This window comes from Denticeps clupeoides, chromosome 13 (genome assembly GCF_900700375.1).
Source record: "Denticeps clupeoides chromosome 13, fDenClu1.1, whole genome shotgun sequence".
NCBI lineage: Eukaryota > Metazoa > Chordata > Actinopteri > Clupeiformes > Denticipitidae > Denticeps > Denticeps clupeoides.
In genome coordinates, this window is record NC_041719.1 from 10,013,185 (window position 1) to 10,037,080 (window position 23,896).

The 23,896-nt window shown below is 42.2% G+C and overlaps 1 protein-coding gene across 4 annotated transcripts in view; it reads right to left on the minus strand.

Annotated features, from left to right (window-relative positions):
- nlgn1 (neuroligin 1) overlaps positions 1 to 23,896 on the minus strand; it is a 155,924-nt gene that overhangs the window by 128,164 nt on the left and 3,864 nt on the right. For 2 of the 4 annotated variants that reach the window (XM_029000419.1, XM_029000417.1), the window contains exons 2-3: positions 18,243 to 19,078; positions 17,658 to 17,717 (exon numbers count right to left, since the gene is read on the minus strand). In XM_029000419.1, the coding sequence (XP_028856252.1) occupies positions 17,658 to 17,717; positions 18,243 to 18,720 (538 nt within the window). In that variant the 5' untranslated portion in view covers positions 18,721 to 19,078. The remainder of the gene's footprint in view (positions 1 to 17,657; positions 17,718 to 18,242; positions 19,079 to 23,896) is intronic. The other 2 variants (XM_029000420.1, XM_029000418.1) reach the window with 1 other exon arrangement.

Consider the following 23,896-nt stretch of genomic DNA (forward strand, 5'->3'; position numbering starts at 1 on the left):
ATAAGTAATTTAGTACTTCGATGACTTAAGTAATTGTATGTTTTATTAATGTAATGTTTGATCTATCTGCACTTGGAACAGCATGAGGATTTTAGCATTGTGAAAAAACAAGTGGGCATCAAAGTCCCCTTTAACTGTTTGCCGGTGAAAAGCACTTTGTAATGCACATGGCACATCTGATTGCACTGTCGAGCTTACTGCATATGCAAGAGTCTAGTTTCACCCGATGACCCTCTTTCTAGACGACTGGAGTCCTAATCTTCACATGCTCCACATGCTCAAGACAGTCTGCTTCCAAGCCAAAAGAAGCTCCCACCCACAGGTTCCTTCCCTTCTTAGAGTCCAGAGTTCCCAAGTGCTTTGAGACTGGAAGCCTGATCAAGAATTCAGTGGGCCATGAGTTTGGTCATCACACCATGTGGGATATTAATATCACAGATCTTGGGTGACTGACATCATTAGGAACAACAAGCAACAACATTCGACAGACCCAGAAACTCCTATTTCACACACATATTTCAGCCATCATGCCGACCTGCAACCAAACTTTCTTATGAGTGATTTTCATTATCCAGCAGTTCCAGTCAATAAATCCCCTTTTATTAAAAAGGTGCTTGACTCCATAAGCTATTCAAAATACTACAAAATGCACATCACCTTTTAAATAACTTAAACACCCTCATTTAACTCAAATGGATTGTTTCAAATGCTTCAAGTTCAATGAGGATCTTTTCACAACCAAATTAAGCAATTTGTCCCTGAAACTAAATATCACTAAAACAGAACGAATTTACTGCTGAAATAACTGCAGTTATTTCTTCATGTTAATCAGAACAGTGTGGTTTTAATGTATATTGTTTATATAATTGTTGAGATGAACATGAGATGATTTTTTTTTCATAAAATAAATCTGTAATAAAAAACCTGTTACTTAAGTGTAATTAAATAATTTAATACTGAATTAACTGATATTGAACTGCAGTCATTTCTTCAGATGTGTTATTGAAGTGCAGATTTAATGTATGCCTCATGTTTTTCAAAGGAGCAGATGTTTGATAAATTGATGTTTCAGTCCCAACTCATGCAATGACCCCAACAAAGCAGCAGGTGAAATACGGCAGATCCAGAATCAACAACCACACTGAATAAAATGTGTTGTGAAACCCAAGACACGTTTCTTCTCAACTGACTGGGGGATTTTGCCACAGCACTACTGAGAGCCATCATCTTCTCCGATGGTTCTCCTATTCCCCGAACTCAGGGGGGCCGAACCTCCCACTGCTCAATGCCTCCTCAGCTCTCTCGCTCTTCATTTCGTCTGACGCTTCTCTTCTCCCCTCCTGGCATCCTGTCCTTCAAAAGGTCTCCACTGCCATTCATCATCTTCCCATCTCCTCTGGGATAATTAGTTGAGGCCAAATGATTTATTGGCCCTCATTTTATAGCGTCAAAAACATATTTCCTCTTAACAGCGGAAGGCCAGGACCACTACTTTAATAAGTCTGTCAAATTGTCATCAGACTCAAAAACTGTCCCTCAATCTGCCACATAGAAAAGTTTTTACATTCCTTTTATTCCAACCAAAACTGTGTCTGATGAGCAGAGACCAACAAGGTCTGGGATGTATTTTCAGGATAAATCCCCCTCCATAAATCCCACTAGTCCAAACAATCTAGCCCGAATGAAAGGGAACTGCAGGACGGCTCTAATCTGGCCTCCGAAAAAATGACAGGCGCATAAAACCAGCAGTGCAGAAGCGACAGAGGAAGAGAGATCCTCAGACATTTCGCTTTCTCTTTTCAAAGTTCACCAGACCAGACTATCGTGCGTTGTGAGCCCTAACAAAGAAATGTTATAAAATGCTCGGAAGATATAAATGATTCAAAATCAGACAGGTCTGGGTCTCTTTTATTTACCTGACAAATGCTGAGATGGCCTTTGGACGCAAATGGACTGGGATTTAGCGTAACGCGTGGCGCTGGAAAGTGATGAGGAAGTACAGTAAAAGACAAATGCCTCGCTAAGAGCCTCCTGACGCCTCACCATTCTAGCACTATACATATGGAGACGTCGACTTTTCCGGCTGATTAACCAGGCGGGGGCAGTCACTCCGGCACAGCCACTCAAAGCTCTTTAGATATCACCTTCATCAGGCGAAACACCAATTAACTTGGCCTTGCAATGAAAAAGGGTCCTTGAGAAGTCTAAACAATGAGCGCCGAGCACAATAGAACATGTGCCTCCATGGCCGCGGCGGTGAAGCAGCACGTTTTAACAGAGAGCAACAAAAGGAGCCCCAAAGACACAGGAAGCCATGAGTTTTTCAATGACAGCTCCAGGAAAATATCACCATCTGAGAAAGAGCTACAGCTATATTTCACCAGCCTGGTTTCGAGTGTTTGACCTAATTTTCTGCCCATTTTTCCTCTACTTTTTTTTTTTTTAAGGAGAGGAGGTGGGAAATTAGTGAAGCTTGTCATATGGACTCCCAAATGCCACCACACTGGTTAAACAGGTCCAACCGTTAAAGGACCTGACAGTTTTAGCATCAGAATTGCTCCCAGCTACTCCAGCATAGTGTCCCAGACGTTCTCATATCACTCTGTCATAAATCCTTTAGAAATTAACAGGTGAATTTGTATCTCACGCTCTGCTGCAGTGTTTATATCTAGTTTTTTTAACATTAGTAATCTTGCATTTGAAATATATTTTCCTATATGTAGTAAATTGCAATTATTTCAACTGAACGTTCAGTCAAACTGGACACAACACCTATCCATTATCAATACAGAACCAGTTCCTGGAACTGGAACTGAGGTCCTACTAACTATATTAACCCCCAAATGTTGTCTACATTTGACAACAAAATTAGGTGCATTGCAAATGTTCACTATTTACAACTCTCTAAAATTCCCCACCTCCTTAGACCAATAAATTGAAATTAAGGCCAATTTGCCTGAACACAGAACGGAATACTTGAATGTATTGATTTATATAAATCCTGAAGATTTCTTACTTAACACTAACACTACAATCTGTTCTGAGGACCAGATTGTAAACAGTGTCCTTGGTATCATATAAAAAAAAATTCATTTAGATGCACTCACAGAGGAAAGTATGGTAACGGGAAACCAAAGGCCCTGGTGTCAGGATTGGCTCCAGGTGAGGTTGCCAGCTGGGGTCAATTCTGACAGCGGTTAAAAGTCTGTAACTCCGCCCCTTCTGCAGGGACGGCATTTTTGTGAACTCTGGTGTGAACTTGACCTCTGGCAATCGCCTGCTGGCTCATTTGTGTTTTTACCCTGTTAGGTTGCACTGTTTTCGGCCACCGAGCCACATTTATTTGTGTTTATATATTATTATTCCCAATATGTCCCACCTCTGCGCTTCCCTCCCCCGTCAGCTCGCCGGCGTTACACCTGGTACACCTTTTCGTTTTCCACTTTTGACAATCTCCCACAATTGGCTAAACTGGAGCAGGAGCACATCTCAAACGCAATTTAATTTAGGAAAGAAAAGTTCTAAAAATTGTAAGTAACCATCGCCTTGGTGGTTTTGAGCACTGATATTCTCCAAATATTGCCATTTAAAGGTCACTAAAATATTAATGATTCTTGCATAGTGGCCATGCATTAATTGAAGAAAGTGGATAAGACTTTTCCAGAAGCACATTTTCTTCTGTGCTATGAATAGAGCACAGACGTATCTACCAAAAAAAGGCAGTTTTAAAAGAGAATGTGGTGACGTACGTATAAACCCAGCTCATGGTTTTAATGATGTTTTCTCTGGCTCAAAATACGCCATAGAGAATTATTGATGTCTGACATTAACTGGGTTTGCCTCAGATCCCTTACAAGCAGCCGTACACGGCAGCACAGATAGAGTTGCTGCTGTAAACGCCTCCAAACATGAAAGAAACAACAAAGCACAGCAACCTGGCTCCCAGCACAATTTGTGTGGGATGAGCCAGAGTTGGGAAAAAAAAGAAAGAGAGAAAAGGGTGTATGTGTGTGTGTGTGTGTGTGTGTGTGTGTGTGTGTGTCTAAGACTCCGAAAGACTTAAAAAGGCCAGGCATCCAGCGAGTCTCTCGCTAACTCAATAAAGCAGCGCACGTGATTGGCACAGCGGGATGGAGGCTGGACTCTGAAGTTTGCTTTTAACTCCAAAGCTGGGGAGTTATATAAGCACAAGAGAGTGCACTGAGGGGAGACCAGTTCCCTGGAAATGCGATTCAGCCCCGGTACTGGGGGAAGGAATTATGAGGAAATTAAGTGAAATTTTATGCGCATGGGTAACTGAAGGGGCCGTTGTTGTTTCAGAGCGCTGGAGTCATCATTAGCCAGTTGAGCGCCTGCATTTTCTACAGATTTTATTCCATGATGCGACAACATTGTTGTTGTGGTCACCATGTCAGATTTGTACACCATAGACCCATCAATTTTTTCCTTCTTTCATTGTCTTCTTCATATTATTATTTGGGCCTGTCGGTATGATCATTTCTCCTTGTGTTACAACAGGTTTTTGGCCCCCTGCAGGTCCCAGCAATTAAAGCTCGCGACCCAAGAGTCGCTGCACATTCTGACATATCCTTTTCAGACTTTGTAGCCTGACTTTTGGATCATGAACAATGTTGAAAAAGTGTAGATTGGGGAGGAAAAGTTTTTTTTTTCGCCAGTCACTTTTGAGCACGCCAACAAGCTATATATAAAAAATTTCCCTATTGCATGATATACTATTGCATTTATATGCAATCCAAGTGGGCGTGGTCAAGATATTAATGCTCAAACAATGTCAAATCCCCATAGGAATACATTGGTGACATTTAAAAAGCACTCTCTGCTTGGACCCATCATCTTTCTTCTCACTTTTCTGGCATCCTTCATTTTTCTTTGACTCCTATTCATTTTGGCTCTGATTATGTTCAACCAAACATGGTTCAACCAAATCCTGGCCCCATTTTGCTTAGTGGGTCAGACATAAACCCTGTACAAGTAAATGGGATTGTTTTGAACCCACAATCATTTTCCTGTTGTTCCCCTATTTCAGCATTTCCTTCATTGAACTTTAATGAACCCTAGAAACCACCTACATAATCATTACTAACACTATCCTACAACACAATCACAAAGCAGCCACTTCATTTAGACGACCTCCTTCTTCAACCACTTTATTACGAATGCCTGGTGCTTTATGAGAACAGCCCACTCGTGAGGCTAAAGTCCAGACAGGCCCATCAAAATTTCCTCTGGACGTTCGGTTTCTAGTTGTTATTACTATTATTAGGGTGCAATACTGCCATCAATTTGAGCTTTTTTGGCATAATCAAGAAAGCCTTACAGTAATGTAGAAGAAATGTCTGTGCTAGAGATTTTGTCAAGGTGACTTGGGGTCCCAGACGCTGATTGTTCCAGACATTAATGTACAGAGCTGAAGGTATGTTTGAAGGTATGTTTGAGTTTTTGTTGAATGTTGGAAATTACATTTTCCAGAAAGCCTGCTGCTTGGCCTACAATGAACATATGGCCAAATGACAAACAGTTTGCATGAAAAGTGGCATTCAGAAATAATCAATTTCATCAAACACAAACTGTTTAAACCGGTTTACTATAGTATAATAGTGATTGGAACACAAACGCAGGGTAAAAAAATATGAAATTACTGTGTAGAGCTACATTTAAAATTACTAGTGCTAAATCAGATCTTGTAACTCTGCTGTAAATACCCTGAATCAAAAGCCATGATTCATAAATTCACAATATCCTCTGTCCTTGAGATCACAAAAAAGCAAAATGATTGCTGTGGACTTCCCATTAATGAAAGGTGAAGCCTTCCTTGTGGCCCCTCAATGAGCAGAATGTTATCTTTTCATCATATGAGCTCTCAGTTTCCACATGTTTCCACACATTACAGTCTCTCTGTGATTAAATGACCCCCAACACAATGTAAAGCCACGGCCACAGACAAGGCAATGGAACCTGCAGCACAGTCACTGATCCAGCAAAATTGTAATGTGAGCCGTGGCACAGACGCCGATGCGTTTAATGGTGGGAGTGATGAGTTATTGATGTCCCCCGTCTAATTAGAGGTGCCGCGGTGGCGACTGCAGGCCTGGTAAGCCAAGCAGACACAGAGAAAAGCCAAAAACACACTCGGGGCAGAGAGTCAGTGTCCACGCTGATGTGTGTGTCTAGGCGGGGCACATTGGACAGCAAGCGCAGGGCTACTGCATTGACTGGCAGAAGCCTTAAATTCCAATTAGTCACACTTCTGAGGATCAGTGAAACTAATTACTGACCTTAACTTCAGACCATTAATGAAATCTTTGCCGGAGAAGGGGAGAATTGCCACCAGGGTGGCTGGTAATTTGTGGATTGTTCCTCCTACACCCTTCCCCAATCAAAACCCCCCGGCCCTGAATTGCTGTTCATTTATCTCATGTTCTTAACATATGATTTCTTCAGCATTCATTCCTTGAATTGATGAAAGGAGAAGGAAGCTGGAGGCATCATGCTGGCATTTTGGATAGTTTTTGACCCCTAAGAATTGTTGCAATGGTAATAATATTCTCAAATCTCCCCCAACTGGCCTTTTTCAGCAGGGTAATGCAAATTGGCAAAAAACATTGTCGAGGAATAGATTGAGTTAAGGAAGCGGCCCCGTAATCAGAAGGTTGCAGGTTTGAATCCCGATCTGCCAAGGTGCCACTGAGCAAAGTACCGTCCCCACACACTGCTCCCCAGGCGCCTGTCATGGCTGCCAACTGCTCACCAAGGGTGATAGGTTAAAAGCAGAGGACACATTTCACTTCACAAAAAAAAGAAAAATAATCCAGCATCTGTGGAATGAGATGCTTGTGATAACTACGAAGATCTAACAACTTACAAAACTGCTGCTGCTTGGTGCATCTTGGTGTATAGATGCAATATGATGACTTTCTGAACTTACGGTTGTAATTAAGTTCATGAGAAAATTGGGAACCAGGCCAACTGCAGCACAACAGCCTGGTTGTTTAATCCAGCACTTTCAATTGTAGCTTTTACTGTAATTAACGGAGCTTGGGAGATCTGCAACTGAGACTCTGACCCTACAGATGTGCAGAATGGCAGGGGTCATGGACACTTGAAGGGAAAGAAGTATGATGTGAAGCATACTATTGTAACAAGGCTTATCCGAGAAGCTAAAGCTTTTCACTTTCATCAGCTGAAAATTCTTTTTTTTTTCTTGGCCACAATTGTGTGTTTCATGGGATTTACTTTAGCGTGATGGAGAACGGCGTTGGCTTGTTTATTTATTTATTTATTTCCCCGAATGCAGTCCATCAAAAAGCCGGCCCCTGGTGCACAGCAGATAAAAATGACTTAGTGATCTTCGAGCAGGTTCTGCTGCTCTAAAGTACATCAGGCGGGAACTCAAAGCCGTCACACGGGCGCAGTGTTACACAATTTCTCAATGTAGAGCTGCCAATTACCAAACTAGAACATGTGTCAAATTGTGTAAGCTATGTCCAAATTGATCCGCTCAGTTGCAAAGTGCATGGCAACTGACTCCAGGCAACTGAATAAAAGAAACTGAATAAAAAAAATGTTCTTTTTTTCCTTAAAATAGCTGTCTGCTTTAGGGGAAAAAAACTACAAAGATATATCCCAATCAATACTGACTTTTTAGTTTTATTTTTTAGTTTACTTTTCAAACCACTGTCCTCTGTCCCCTGACCATACTCTTGAGTTCATCTTATTTTGATATTTTTATTTTGTATAGTTCCATAAATTCATAGGCCTCCATGAAGGACAAAAAGGATCCCCATGTCAAATATTGTTTTACTATTTAGATATTGTCTTTCATAAGAAAAATGCTACATTCCCATTATTATTATTATGATCATTTGTATGTTTTGCACAATTATAATATCCCTTTCTAATATTACTTTTCATCGTTAATGTTAGAAAAAATAATTATTTTTTTAATACATTTTCGACCCCCTGTGGGTAGTCGTCAAAGCTAGCAACCCAGGATTACAGGTGCTTGCTGAGGTCCGGCATATCAGATGTGTTGTGCCACCAACGTGGACCGGGAAAACCCAGGAAAAAAAAAACAGAAAAGCAGAAAAAAGACAACAAACCCATGTGTGTTCAAGGCAGCCATGCTAATCCCTTGCAATGCACATAAACAGCGGAGAGGCCAGGCTGAAGGCCTGAGCTGTCCGCATGGTCTGACATATTGGTTGCTTCGGTGGGGCCTATGGGTCACCCACAAATTGGGTCCAAATTTAGGAAAAGTGGGGAAATTTCTGGGGGATTTGCACTGACATGCTTGAGCGCAAATACCTGTACTTCATGCCAATTCGTAGGACTTTCCTTTCTGCACGGTTTGACATATGGTTTCCTTTGGTGGGACCTACGGGTTGTATGCAATTACTTGTAATTTTTAAATAGTTTTTGGCACTTAATGTGGGTTGTACCAAAGCACGTGCACCCACAATCTATATATCAAAAATTAGTACTCTATTGTGAGAGGTGTGCTATTACTTTTATAAGCAATCTTACAGTTAGTTGAGTGGTCGAGCTATTAATGCTCAAACAGGGTCAAATGCCAATAGGAATAGATTGAATGTTCATTTTAGCATTGGTAGCATTTTTTTGGACCCTCTGTCTTTTTTTTCACTTTTTAGGTATGCCTTTTTTTCTAAGGAATCACATTCATATTACCTCTGATTATGATCCTTTGTCCTACTTGCACGCAATTCAACCAACACACACCAAATTTTGAATGGTGGGTCAGACACACACCCTGAACAAGTAAATGGGGTTGTTTCGATCCCGTGCAAGTATTTTTCTTCATTTTGGTCTGACATCTACAATTAAGCTGACATTTTGCAATTGTAATCAAATGTCCCCCAATGCATCGTGGCCCCACCCTGTGACCAAAGTTTACATTATCATTGCCATGCTAACAGGTTAGCTTCTGACTTTTATGAATAATGAAGAATCAATGCATAGCATTTCTTAGCAAATGCATAGCATTTTTTTATATTACATGGGGAGGAAAAACAAACACAGGAAATTTATTTATTTATTTATTTTTAATAAATAGAGAATATTAAAAAAGAACACCACATACTACATAAAGGAATGAATGAATAAATAAACTGATAACAAACAAATTAATAAATAAATACATTAATAAATAGTGTGTGTCTATCATGCAAGCATTGGATCCATTGGTTAGCTTGTAGAAGGGATACCTGCTGCAATGCGTGTTGAAAAGGCCAGTGAATTCCGTGAACCGGCAGAAGCAAAAAAGGAATTTAAGTATCAATACCAGTGCTAATTGGTATTTAAGTAGATACAAAATTTTATAACATCCCTTGTATATAACGTGGGTTTTTACATTTGACATGCTAAAAATGAATATGCTAATATGCTACCATGCCCCAAACCTCATGACATAGCAACTGCCTAGAAAATCCTTAGCAACACAGTCCACTTTATTAGGGATGCCGGTTCTTATCGCCAACACCTGCTCCTGTGACAAAAGCCCTGACAGACCCCTCAAAATTCTTCTGGATTTTTGGTTTCAAGTTGTATATCATTTGGCCCTGAAAGCATTGTGCTGGGAAAATATTTTCAGCTCTCTGCAAGTAACCATTCAAGGTAGCAACCCAGGAGACTTGGTGATGCCAAACGGGGTAGGAAATCCCAGAAAAACCTGGAAAAACCTCACATACAACGCTGCCAGTTTTAGTCCTTGCAATGCACAGAAACATTGGGACAACACACAGAAACAAGGGCCTGTCGGTATTCTTGTGTTGCAAGAGGTTTTTGGCCCACTGTGGCTTACCGGTCGTAGCTAGTGACCCGAAAGTTAAGCCGAGGCCGCTCTGACATATCAGATGTGTCTGTCTGTGTTTTTCGGTCAAAAAACACGTCTTAGGTTCAAGCCTACTCTACTCAAGGCTACTCTAAGACCCTGCAACGCACAGAAAAAATTTACTTTCTGCACAGTCTGATATATTTGTTAATTTGACGCTGCCTCAGATCACCCACAAACCAGGACGAAGATTTGCAAAGTGGGAAAAAAATGTTTTTTGGGATTTGCGCTGATACGGACTTTCATGCCAAGTTGTCTAGCTTTCCTTTCTACATGATATGGGGTCCATTTCAGAACACGCTTGTTATTCTAGTCAGAAAATTTTACATTTTTGTACACTGCAAATCGTAGATCATGCCAAGATCAATGTTTTGACATATGGCTTGCTTCAGTCTGACTTTCGGATCACGCACAATTTTGAAAAAAAAAAGATATTTCAATCAAGGAGGAAAAGACTATTTATTATTTATTTAACATTTTTTAACATTGGTAACATTTTAAAAACACCTCCTGCTCAAAGACCAAAATGCGCAAAAATGCTTGAGAGACACCCTTGATACAGTCAAACTTTTTATTAATTTCTTCTCATATTTCTGACATTGTTCTTTTTTGTTTGAATGCCATTTATTTTGCCTCCAATTATGGTCCTGTGTCCTGCTCGCACATGGTTCAACCAAAACATGCCAAAATTTGCACCTTCTGCTTCAGCCACTTTATAACGACAACCTGCTGCTTCGGCCATCTTTTTACGACAGCCTGTTCCTTCAGCCACTTTATTAAGACCACTTTCCCCTTCAGCCACTTTATAAAGACCACCTGCTCCTTCGGCCATCTTTTTATGACTGCCTGCTCCTTCAGACATATTGTTACGACCACCTGCTATTTCAGTCACTTTATTAAGACTGCCTGTTCCTGCAGTTGACACCCGCTCTTCCGGCCGACCCCCTTTCCTCTGACCAACACCAGCTTCTGTGAACAATGCCCACTCCCTCAACCATCAACCACACAGGCCCATCAGAATTTTGGTTTATAGTTATTACTGATGATGTTTATTTTCTCGCAATTTACTTGGTGTTATCTCTTCTGTAAAAGATCAGGAACAACGCACCAACACAATCCAACCAAATGTAATCATTACAGACAGAAGCATATCGTGTTTCAAAATCTTACAGTTAGTCAATTGAATTGAATAAGTCAGACATCTTACATATACCCTACTGAAAGTTCAGTTTAAGACTTTTTAAGGACCATAACAGTAATCCTTGCTTTTTAATAAAAAAAAATCTATATGTGTTCTCTTACAGTATAATAAAAAAAAATTTCACTAAAACCACCAAAATGCTAGATAATCATATGCTTTAACCATACATACACATTGCACTCAAATTCACCCAAATGTAGAGTGGCGAACATAATTCTCAACCATCAGTACTGACATAAAATTATGAAAACAAAATAACTTTAAATTAAGCATAAGCCTTTCTCTCAAAGGAACCATATAAAGTGATCTGCTAATGTGTGTGTGTGTGTGTGTGTGTGTGTGTGTGTGTGTATGTGTGTGCAAAAGTGCTGTAAATTAAAAGTCCTGACGCTCAGAAACATGGCAGCGATATAAGCTATGCCAGCTTATATCACTAATTAGTTGTATTTCCTGGCTAAAGAAGTGAGCTCAGCAGCACAACTGTTTCAGTGAAGCAAAATGAATCAAGGTACTTTATAGTACCTTTTTTTTACCTTTCAAAATTTAATAACAACCCAAAAAACGATTGCCTCTAAACAGCACAGATGACAAAAATCAATTACTTACTTACTCATTTTCCAAGACGCAGCAATAAAAGGTGCACTGCTGAAACAGGGAGACGTATGCAGAGGGAAACGGTGGGTAGAATGGATGTTAAAGGTGGCTTCTGTAGGAAATAAGCTGAGCATCAGAGACCAGGCTCTGCAGCATTAAACCAGTCCGAAGTGCTTCAGCTGGTTGAATTTATCACGACTGCCACCGGCCAAGTTAGTCTCAATATTATATCACCCATACATCCTCCGCAGAATGGCTTTGGGTTTGATATTGCATAGTGCAGAGCGCGTTTGAAAAATGCCTGAATACAGGAAAACGATATACAGAGGAAGGCCGAATTGAAACAATGGCAGTATAAGAGAATTGCGCTCATGGTAACATATCACTGTGTTGTTCAAACAGCATGTTTTAAATATGTATGAGGCACAACACATTGCACACTGAGGCAACGATTCTTTTGGAGAACCAATAGGATGTGGGTAATATGCCATTACTCTTTTTGGCAACACATAGTAATGCAGAAAGCCTGATCCTCACAGAGCTATTTGCCAAAACGCTACCACATGAAATGTGTTTTACATCAAGGGCCAAAAAGTGACAAACTTCCTACAAATAATTAAATGCATTCAAAAAAGGGGGATTTCAACTGAGTAATGGCGTCGTAAAAGCATGTCCTGGGAAAATGCAATAGTGCTCAACCTTTACATATTACACGAGGCTGTACATCTTTACATCACACACTACCACCATTCTCCTCACAGGCCCTCACTCTCGAAATGCATTTGAGTCCAGCGGTTAACACACCGCTACTACCAGATGACTGTAATTGACTGAACGCAGGTTATATGTCCTCTAGCACCTAATACCATTTTTCTTTATGTGAAGTAAATAGATTAAACCTGCGATCAGCTTCAACTACACTCAAGTGGGCAAGTCTGTAAACCCTGCATTATAAACTAGGACAAACTCATGCCAAACCTTTTATGTGTATTAGAATGCAAAAGAAATTGGAGCAAATGGTTCATTCGCGACATAAAATTTTTTAGACGTTTTTATTTCAATGAACCGCTCCCTTCTCCCCCTGACCTCTTTTTAAAAAGCTCTTGCAAAAGTCACTGTAATTGACTCCTTCCGTTGGTAAAAAACGTTCCAACTGTCCAGACCTAACACTGTCCATGGCTCATTAAAAACGCTGCAGTGAAGTACGCCGAGTGCTTGAGCACATTGTGGGCGGCTTTTCATCACCAAAGGCCAAGAATTTTGTGAAATGGAATGCAGAATAGCATGGAGCTAATTACAGAGACATAATTATGAACATTTCATTCAGCCCAGCTCAGAGCCAAGGACACCAGGGAAGTTTCACCACTAAAAACAGGTAAACCTCACAGCCTTGGAGTTGGAGATCACATGCTCAGGGTCTTCATCCAATCCACCAGCTTAGACAAATGGGTTTGAGTCTCAATGTATGCAAAGCTGGTACACATCATACCCAAAAATCTATTCATTGTTTTACTTTTTTTTTTTTTTCATATAATGTCACGTTATTATAAAATTGACTACCAATGTGAACAAAATCGAAGAGAATAAAATGAATGACATGTAATTTAATCATCTGTTACATCTATGTCACACTACAAGTTCATATTTTTAAGTCAATCGAATCTTTGATTCTGACTGAACAGTAACTTTTTAACAGTAGCAGTAATTTAGTTTGTTTAACATTTATTTAGGCAGTGGTGGCCTAGAGGTTAAGGAAGCGGCCCCGTAATCAGAAGGTTGATGGTTCGAATCCTGATCCACTAAGGTGGCTGCCCACTGCTCACCCAGGGTGATTGGTTAAAAGCAGAAGACACATTTAGTTGAGTTGCAGTGTGTCACAATGACAATCACTTCACTTTCACTTAATTTATTTGCATCACCAGCAGCAGGTTCAGTCAGATCTATATAATCCATACAATATGAATCTGGGACCACAATGTAGATATCTGGGTGATGAGCTGAATTGCCATTGCACCAAAGACAAAAATGCTAAACCTTGGTGTCATAAAACATCGTAAAACATCTGAACACATTTCCACATTGCTTTCATCCTGTCACCCTAACAAACTGAACTGGTGGTAATGTGCAGGGAGTGGCCGGCTGTTGCCATAAATCCCTGCAGCTCCTCAGAGGTTGCTATTGCCCTCTTGGTAGTCTCCATAATCAGCTTTCTCCTTGCCCTAATCTTTACAAATTCCTGACGGCGCCATATTTCCTTCTTAATGACGTTTTGTCACAGTTCATGGCTCTAGCTATTTAGCGCCTTCCAAAATTCTTCATATGGCTCAAATGAAATGCATTCCTCAAAAACAGTTTATAAAAACTATCAAGCAGATGCTATAGTGCACATCGAATCCGAATGACATTTTGTAAAACACGGATCAAATATTTAGTTTTTTTTTTTAAAGCACCCCAAAACAAGCCCTTTGTGGGAATTTGTCATTCAAAACAAGCCCTAACTGGAATTTGTCCTCTAAAACCTGGATTTTAAACCTCAATGTTGTGCTCCCATGACACACAACTTTTCGTCCTTTAGGAAATGTATTAAAACAATGTTGAACTGAATTCCATGCACTCTGCGACTCGGCTTCACATCTGATCCTTGTTGATGTCTCGTTTCCTCATCCCAGTTACCTGAACTGCGTATTTTTGTGGGTGTGGCCACTTCAGCTGTATCACGCTCGTAGATCTGCTCTTTCCTCCTGTTTTTAATGTTACGAGATGTTGAAATGTATGTACTTATACCACACTACTGAATAAAACATTAAGAATATTGCACTACAATAAAATGCATAGTATAGGGGTGGTAGTGGCCTAGTGGTTAACACACTCGCCTATGAACCAGAAGACCCGGGTTCAAATCCCACTTACTACCATTGTGTCCCTGAGCAAGACACTTGACCCTAAGTTGCTCCAGGGGGACTGTCCCTGTAATTACTGATTGTAAGTCCCTCTGGATAAGGGCATCTGATAAATGCTGTAAATGTATATGTGTTGACCAATATCAATATATTTTTGGATAAAGACAAAGGCCACCAAAACTGATTCCAATAAAAAAGAAAACTGATCTCCAGATACCTGAAGTGAAAGTGAAGTGATTGTCATTGTGAAACACTGCAGCACAAAGCACGGCGACACACCAAAATGTGTCTTCTGCTTTTAACCATCACAGTGGGCAGCCATGACAGACTCCCGGGAAGCCGTGGGTGGGGATGGTGCTTTCCTCGGTGGCACCTTGGTGGTTTGACAACCTTCTGATTACGGGTCCATTGGAGGGAGAGAGAAAGGGAAAAACCCAAATGCTGTTGCGGTCTACAACTATTGACAGGCATGTCAGGTTTATCTAGGCATTTTATTATTTTATGTGACATCTTCAAATAGTGCTCGGGGCAATCATATTAAAAGGCGGGGCTCCGACTTTGTTCAAACATCGCAGGGGTAACCAATCTCTCGCCGCACCTGTCCACGGAGCTATTCCAAGCTGTGCTTTTGCTCGCTTGCACAATAAGACCTCAGGGTGCCTCTGCATACGAAGGCAGCGAAAGCTGAAATCACCAAAAAGTCTGTGTGAGACCGTTTCAGACACGCTCTGCTTATTTTATTATGTTTTTTTGTTATTTTTTAATGATGTTAATAATGGACGGATCTGTTTGCCTTCTAGAGATGGAGAGCTGAATATGCATGAGGTGCTGGTTGCATAACCTCTGGCCCATTTAACCCAAATACACCCAGTAACGTGGTACTGGTCCTCAACAACTCCACCAGTGCTTTCAGGAGAAATTATCTGCAAATGTGTGGAGGCGCGATGCATAAGTCCTCCGTTTAAAAAATAATAATAAGATATGCTTTGTTGTGGAAAAAAATCTCATTTACTTTCAATAAATGATGAACTGCTTTATAGTGTGCCCGAGGTAAAGTGCAAAAATCACCCAGATGCCTTGAAGGTGAAACCTCGCACGCGATGCAAACACTATGAATAAGTGATCATGTAATTATATACTCCTTTAAACTGGAAGACATTAAGGCCCGTAACAATGCCTATGTATTTTTCATACTTTTGTTTGGGGCTGGGACAATAACTGCATCACAGACCTGAGAATTCAGAAAATAAAAGCTGCTTTGCTACCGTCCCATCAATCATTTATGGGAGCATATTAAATGTAATATTTTGCTGAGCCTGTTGGCTTCATCAGTTTACTCCAAAGTCCCTTTCCAAACGTATGAAGACTTAACATTTCTTTAGCAAACATATTATGCACACTGGGATGGTAAACGCTAATGTTAACGGAAAAAGCGAAGACTTTCCTGAGCACATTTAGGGCCATAAGGTGCAAACCATCCACCCATCCCTTTTTATTGGTGTGAAGCCCAGGAGAGTGTTAAAAGGAGGACACCATAAGAATGATTGACAGCACACATTTCGGATGATTTAAGACCATTCCTGTCAACATATTATGTCACAGATGCAGTGCTGTGTCCATCTCCTGCCTTTCCCTCTGTGCCTTACACTCCTAATATTCCTGGTCTACGGGGTATGTAGGAAGACATAACAAACACAATCTCTGTTAAGGACATCCCTGGACCACAATCGCTACCAAACCTCAAGTTTGATTCCGGTATTTTGAAGGGTGCCATTAGTAAACACACCCCATGCGCTTATTCAGAACCAGGAAAGGAGCTTAGTAAGAATAAAAATGTATTATCTTCACAGTTCCATGGTGTGATAATATTCTGACAATCCTGTTGATTATATTTGTATTCCCTAGGCAAACCTAAAAGACTAAAATGCCACAAACATCTCCTGTCTAGTCACCGAGGAGACTCTGTATTTCCATGAGCTTTCGTTTAAGCTCAATAGAGATGCTAAATTTAAACAGAAGAGACTGGCTGTGGGGGCCTGCGACGATGTCTGCATCCACATGCAATCGGAGGCGGATCTGCTCTGCGTTCTTCGCTTCGCGGAACACAGAAACCCGTTATTAATAGTTCAGCCGAGTGCTGTGCAACTCTTGAAAACAGGTCAATTTACCATAAACATTGAAGAAGCATGGCAGAAAGGACAGCAAGTACACAAACACATTCCACACTGTGTGCTAAACATTCAAGACAATAACAAGTGAAAACCATCATCATCAGTCACTTCATTGGCCCACGCTAGCTGTATCATATGGTCATTACTTCCCCCAGTTTTGCATTAATGAGGACTTTGTCTGCGTGCCATGCGCTTAATTTTAGGATGATCGGTCGCGTGGACACCGAACTTGAAAGGACTTAGACAGGATACGGCGAGAGGGTCACAGTTGGGCAATTTGTTGTCTCATGGAGGTCAGGGGGGAAAACAGGTAGATGGGGAAGGGTCGCGCCGCTGACCTTGGTGGCAGAGGGTATAAGGGACATTGGATGTGGGATAATAAGGATGGCGGTTTGGAGGGGGAGTCTGGGCACGGCGCAGAGCCCGAAGGGGAGCCGATTGTGTAAATATGGTGTTCTGGAGACAAGGTCACATTAATAAGACATGCCTCACCAAGGTCGCAGTCACTAGACCAAGGCGAGCTGTGCCAGCAGGGAAAAGATTGTGTGTGTGTGTTTGTGGGTGTGGGCCTGAACCGCGAATGGGGGACATTATCTTGATGAAGCCATGATCGATACAGCCAGTGTAAGCCAACAGAAACCGAGATAGCATCTTTTTTAATTGAGATTAGACTTGGCAAGTTCAACGTGGGCCCATCTAATTTAAGAGTCGGCGTGGTCTTCCCCCGTTAACTCCTCATAGAGATAATCAATTACAGGAGGCTCTCTGACTTGTGACCTGGCAGCAAATCAGCAATCCCTCCTTAAGGGCACACGCTTTTGTCCTCTGAGGGCATTTTTTTTTTTTTGGAGAGGAAGAGAGAAAGTTGGGGGTATGGGTCCTTATCCTTTCCTGCGTTGTTGTTCAATTCAGTGCATACATACCTCCTTTTCTACATATTTTCTTGCCCGGTTTCCTGGCACATTCCTTGGATATTCTTTTTACTGCAAAATGAATAGAAGACTAAAAAATAACATGGAGCCCCATCACAGACAGTCGGAGCATGCAACACCACTATCTGACTGAGGGAGAGGAAAGGAGGTTAACAAAGAGAGCTGCTATCATAATTACCATCATCATCATCATCATCATCAATGTTACATTACTGTGCATGAGCTCCCCCCCCTTTCATGAACCCATTTCATTGTGCCTGCACACACAATGGACAAATGATGGGCCGCTAGCGGTCAGGAGTGGACAGGGGAAAGAGGACCCAGGTTCACGTACTGAATGGACGTGCTGGGGGGGGTTGTGCAGGGGATTAGGAGACAGGTGTACAGCCACGCCCTCACACACGGACAGACAGACGGACACACACGCTCGCACCCAAACACACACAAAAGCAGTGGCATGCAGTAGAACATGCAGAGGTCATGCTTTCTTTGCCACTTGGGTACTCAGCACACAACACCGAGGTGGAACCAGAACAGAGGTGAAATTAGCTCTGCTTGACCTGTTCTAAAACTCACCATCTTCCGTGGGCACATATATGTTTAACAAAAGGCAATCCTCGCTCTGGTCCTGGACGTAGGACGAGACGATCTCCATCCCATTGGTAAACCACACAGGGAGCATGACATCCGGCAGCCTGCCCTCCTGGATGTTCTGTGGGCAGACGGGCCCGAACTGGGTGGCGTTTCGCACATCGGGCCATGGGATGGGCGGCTCCGGGGGCTGGAATCGGCGCTCGCCTGTGGGAGGGGCGGCGTAGGGTACGCCCAGGAACTGGATGACAGGGCCCAGGATCTCATTGTTGAGCTCCTTCTTGAAGCCACGCAGTTTGCCATAGGTGGTCGTCACCACTGGGTCCGTCTCGTCCAGTTTCTGCGTGGCTACCAGAAGGGCCTGGAAAGTGAAGCCCAATATCCACAGAAGAAAGGGGGTATCCGGGCTGGAGCTGAGGCCGAACCGTGGCCACATGGCTCTCCACGAGCTCCACAGAAGCATGCTCCCTTCACCGCTGGCACCAGCTGTGCCAAACCAGCCCCAGACGGCTCGCACCTCACCGAAGGGTGGCGCTGCTGTTTGTATCCAACCACAGAGAAGAACCGGACTGGAGGAGGGGATCAAAGAGGGAGGTCTCCCCGAAACGTGGCTGTCAAAACCCTCAAAAGGCCCTTCGCATGACAGGTATTTCCCATTGATTTCACAAGGCTTGTGGAGGCGACATCGTTACTCAGCACTATTCATCAGGGCGCATCCTATCGACAAATCTGTTTTCCATCCGGGCGATATGGGCAGCGCAGCCATTTGCAGCAGGGCGTCCGCTGATAAATCAAATCCGGTCAAGCCTCGGGTCTATATCCTGCGAGGGGAATAAAAAATAATTCATTAGTGCTGGGGTGCAGGCAGATGGGAGAGCGCGGCTTTTATTGGCCGTTACAGTCTTCCACTGTTGCAATCAAGCAGAACATTCCAGAATCACAGCCCCGAAAAGACGGCGCGTCCATCATCTTTGGCCCTCGCGCTCGTCGGATAACAAGGATGGTGAAAGGGGGTAAATAACAGATCAAATCTTTGTTGGCCAGGCTCACGAGGACCCAAAAACCGCCACACCAGTGCAAAGGTTGGAAATACAACACCAAGACCGTGGGAGAAGGCACTAATTAGGGAAATGAAGCTATCAACAGGAAACAGCGCCACGAGGCCGCATCGGAAAGCTGTTTGACATCCTCGCAACAACCCACACTGCATCTGCTTCCTCCAATAAAGCCGTTTCGGGGAACTTTTCAACCTTGCAAAGCATACGAAAGCTATATTTGGGCTCTCGCGGCAGAAAACAAGCCCTAATGAGAAATGGGAGTACATCTATAACTGCAGGCTATTCTTCCCCAGTGGACACGCAGACAGGCGAATTCAGATCAGGCATTCATTTAGCCCCGCAAAATGAAACAAAACTGTCAGGGCTCCCACGGCAACACAATGGGGTTTGTGTGCAGCCACAATGGGACACTTGTCCTGAATCTTACTGTACAAGCGCACACTGAAGGCGTCGGCCTGCCACACAACCGCAGCATTCAGCGCACGGGACAGGAGGTCCGTCTGCGCCGTTTCCGGCTTCTGTCCTAGTCCACATCAGAGATGGGAAGGCAGGAATTGTGCGAGTCTCAGTCTCCTTCACTTCACACACATAGACACAGGTCAGAAACAAAGGACAGCTCGCTTCTTCGGAATGGGATAGTAATTGAAGCTTGTAATTGAGTTGTGTGGGCGATGTAAAAAAAAAAAATCCTAAACTTAAATGATCATTCATTGAACATTTAAAGAGCATGCACTGACACGCATGGATTTCAACATAAAAAATACATACTCAATATTAAAAATATATAAATAAAATATGTACAAAAATGTCAATGACAAGTTCCACGGTTCTATTGTTCTTTTATCTATGAACTAAACATATGTAAAACCATGAACTTAGCTAAATAAAGAATTAAAAGCATTCAATGTACAAAAGTAATGATTCGTAAAGCTTTACTGATTTTGCGTTGATGATTTTAATCACCTATAGTCATGGAGCGAGACCCGTTCAACCCGTGATTCCCAATGAGGATGTGTCCATCCCGGAAACGCGCGCATGTGTGCTCGGTGCCTTTGCAGACACAGTCATGGAGGACAGTGAGCACACATTTTTTTTTTTTTTTGGCTTCAACGTTGTCCTCACTCCACGCAAATCACATACATACATAAATAAATAAATAATATCTCTGAACAAATTGCTCCTATTGACAGGCACAATAGAAATGATCTGCTTCCAAACAAATGCGAAGCCGCCTGCGCTCCAGAATAATTAGGCAAACAGATAAACAGAGAAGCGAAATGAAAAATCTACTGCATTGATTGTGTACTGTATTGTTAATGAGACTATAAAACTGCTGTGAGCTTTTTACAATCGGGCCGGGAAGAAAAATGGCACCGTCCACACTGCGGAGTCAAATATTTAGTCTGTGGATGGGCAAATTAGAATAAGCCAAATGTTTGGACTCTGAAGAGGAATCTCTTTGAGAGCCGAAGCGAGGCAGTAGCTGACAACACTTGGCAAGTGGATGCGTGGAAAATAAATGAAGAGTAATGTATGCAAAACTGCGAGTCGAGCTTTCCTTCCGCATCTCCACAGTCATCGGCGTCCAACATATCCAACCCCGGGTTCACAGACAACAGGCTTACGAAAGGCTAGATGTCAGTCTTCACAGCAAACGTGCCCACAGAAAATAAACAAAGGACTTTTGGCAATTAATAAAACCAAAGCACGGCTCCGCCCACAGCATTCCTGGAAGGGGATAAGGCGCAGTGGCCACCTTCGCCGTTTTTCTCCCTCCGCAAGGATGATTAAGCTGCTCCAGGTGTTAAAAACGTCACGCGTGACCGGCGTGATCCTCCCCCATCAATCTGGTTCTGAAGAGCGCACAGGGTCAAACTCTTTCTGTACAACTTGCCTTTTGTGCTGTTGTTTGTTTGTTTGTTTGTTTGTTTGTTGGTTTGTATCAGCTGCTCAAACTAATGAGCAATGCAAAATATCAAAATAAAATGTACTGAAATAGATCCAGCACAAAGTCATGTAGAGAGGCTGGAGTGTCGTATGCAGCCTACAAAAAAAAGGAAACCGTTTGTTCAATGTGTTTTTTTCTCGTTACAGTAGTTACAAAAAATGTCACTTTGCTAAGATATTTTTTTTCGGTTTTAACTTTAACTAGTTTAAAATAAGCTATCTGGTTTATTCACATTACGGCGATGCTAAAAAAAATTAGGTGTGACATTACTTCATTTAAAAGTTGAGCCAGTATTTTCTTTTTTTTAACTTCACTAGGCTTTCTTTTGAGTGTATTGTTCCTAATCAAATGTATTATATTTTGTATTTGAATATGGAATCAGTGAAGCACATTCATTCATTTTGATGCCGGTTGCTTTAGTGTTGAGGCAAAACTGTTGTAAGTGATTTGAATGTAAAAGGTTACAGCTATTAACACTTAAAAGGACTTTTAAACTTCATACCCAAAAGGCAATGTCCTTTATGTACAACTCTTTAATCTACAGTAATTACAGTTAGGGCAATGATTTCCTGTTTGGAACCTTTAATGAGGCTCAGCATATTTCGTGATAGAAGCTGGTAGAAGGTCCTTCTTTTTATATAGAGGTGCACTCAGGAAAACAAACGGCCTATTATTTCCACCAAAGCTGTCAAAAGCAGAGAACATAGAGAACAAAGGAGAGTTATTACTGCAGTCAGTCAACAGACTAAACATTCCATCACCTAGTGCTTTACTTCCATGCAAGCTCGCACTGACCTTAATGATCTCATTTCACCTCCAATAAGGCTTTCGTGAAATTTATAGGAGTGGTTCGACGTCTATTTCCAGACTATAATGCTTAGCTTGCAGGTCAGCGGTGTTATGAATGAGATTTTGAATGTGAGCAGGACAAACGTCTCAGAAAATTAACAGGCACAATCACAAGCTTCCTTTACTGCATCATAAACTTCTAAATGTAGACTGTGTAAATATGGAAACATTCTGTTTAACCCTAAGTCTCTATTAGTTAAAGTTATAGTTGACATTTAATATCAATCTATGAACTACAACACTGGCAAAATGGAACACTCAACAAGTTTCAAACTAGATGCACTGCCATCCACAATTTTTCAAATAACACATTTTCGCATCTTTTTCAGTGCACCTATATTGTATTAATATTATGCGTGTAAAAATCTTTTTTAAATGGAGCCACATCGCTGCATTTGAATAAAAGATCTACACAGAACAGGGTCTGTTATTAATATAAAAAAAACACTCTCCAAATTTTTCTAGGTCATATTTCTCAATATAAATTATAGCAATCTAGTCCTAAGAAATCATTGTTAATGAGTTGTTGCTTATTTTCTATATATTGCGTTAAAAACAAAACAGGAACTGGCAACAAGCCCTTTTACTCTGTCGGAGCTTGTTGGGCTGATAATAACTGCCAAACACGCTGAAAAAAGTGGCTAAACTTGTCGCACCTAATATTTTAGCATTGACGTAATGTAAATAAACAGGTTACAGCAGCTTTGATTGGATTTTCACATTACGGCAATGCTAATATATAAGGAGCAACCGATGACTTTTTTTGAGTTTAGCCAGTGTTCTTTTCAGTGCACAATTTCTACATTCTAAAAAGAAATTCTATAAATAAGTATTGTCATGCTCCTAGTTGTCTTCCTCCTTTCTTATTATAGAGTTGGACAACCCAAATTCCTGCTAAAATGTGCAAGCGTATAGGTACCGATTTTAAATAACTGATCCTAAAACATATTCAAACACACAGAGACGCGCGCGCGGCTGCAGGAAGGCCGAGGAAGTTGGCGGCCGGCCGGAGCCGCTCCGCATTACTCCTCCTGCCTTGTAATTACAGGCATCTGCAGCACCGCTGATACCCGGCAGCAGCTCCACCCCCCTCTCGCCATGCAAGGGGATTTCTCCTGGGCTGACGGCACCCAATGAGACCGCAAATCCGCACGCCGCACGCAGCAGAGTGTGCGGCTGCAGTCACTCGGTCATGACATAATCTCCAGGGTAAGCGCTCTCGCTACCCCCCCCCCCCCCCCCCCAGCCGAACTCCTGGGGGCCGTAGCGCGAGGGAAGGCAAAAAAAAAAAAAAAAAAAACGTGTAGATGGGAAGGCCCTGTGTGGCCCACGCAGCTCATTGGTTGTGTGGGAGAGCGGGACGATTCAACTGACACGGCTTCCAAGGGGTCACCGTGTTGGCGTCCGCCGCAATGTGCGGTGCCTCTTCCGCCAATCCCTGAACCCTGGGAGAGAACACAGCCTCCCACGCGCGTGCTGCAGGGCATGGACAGCCAGGCATGCTTCAGAAGATCAGTGGGAAAGTCATAATTGTACGTTTGGATGATGACCGACTCGGCTATTAGATTAAATGGCCATTAAAAAGGGGAATGGGTGGACATCTTAAATCTCCAAAGTCCTATTTTTACCAGCCAAGGCAACCGGGAGCCCCTATTCAAATGGGCGCACATCAAAGTCCATAATTAGTCAGCTAGTTGCTGAGGCACTAAAGGGCTCAAATGCCCGTGAGTCAGGTTCCGGAGAAGCGGAGTGCAAGTAAACAGACACCGTGCGCGTACCCTCCG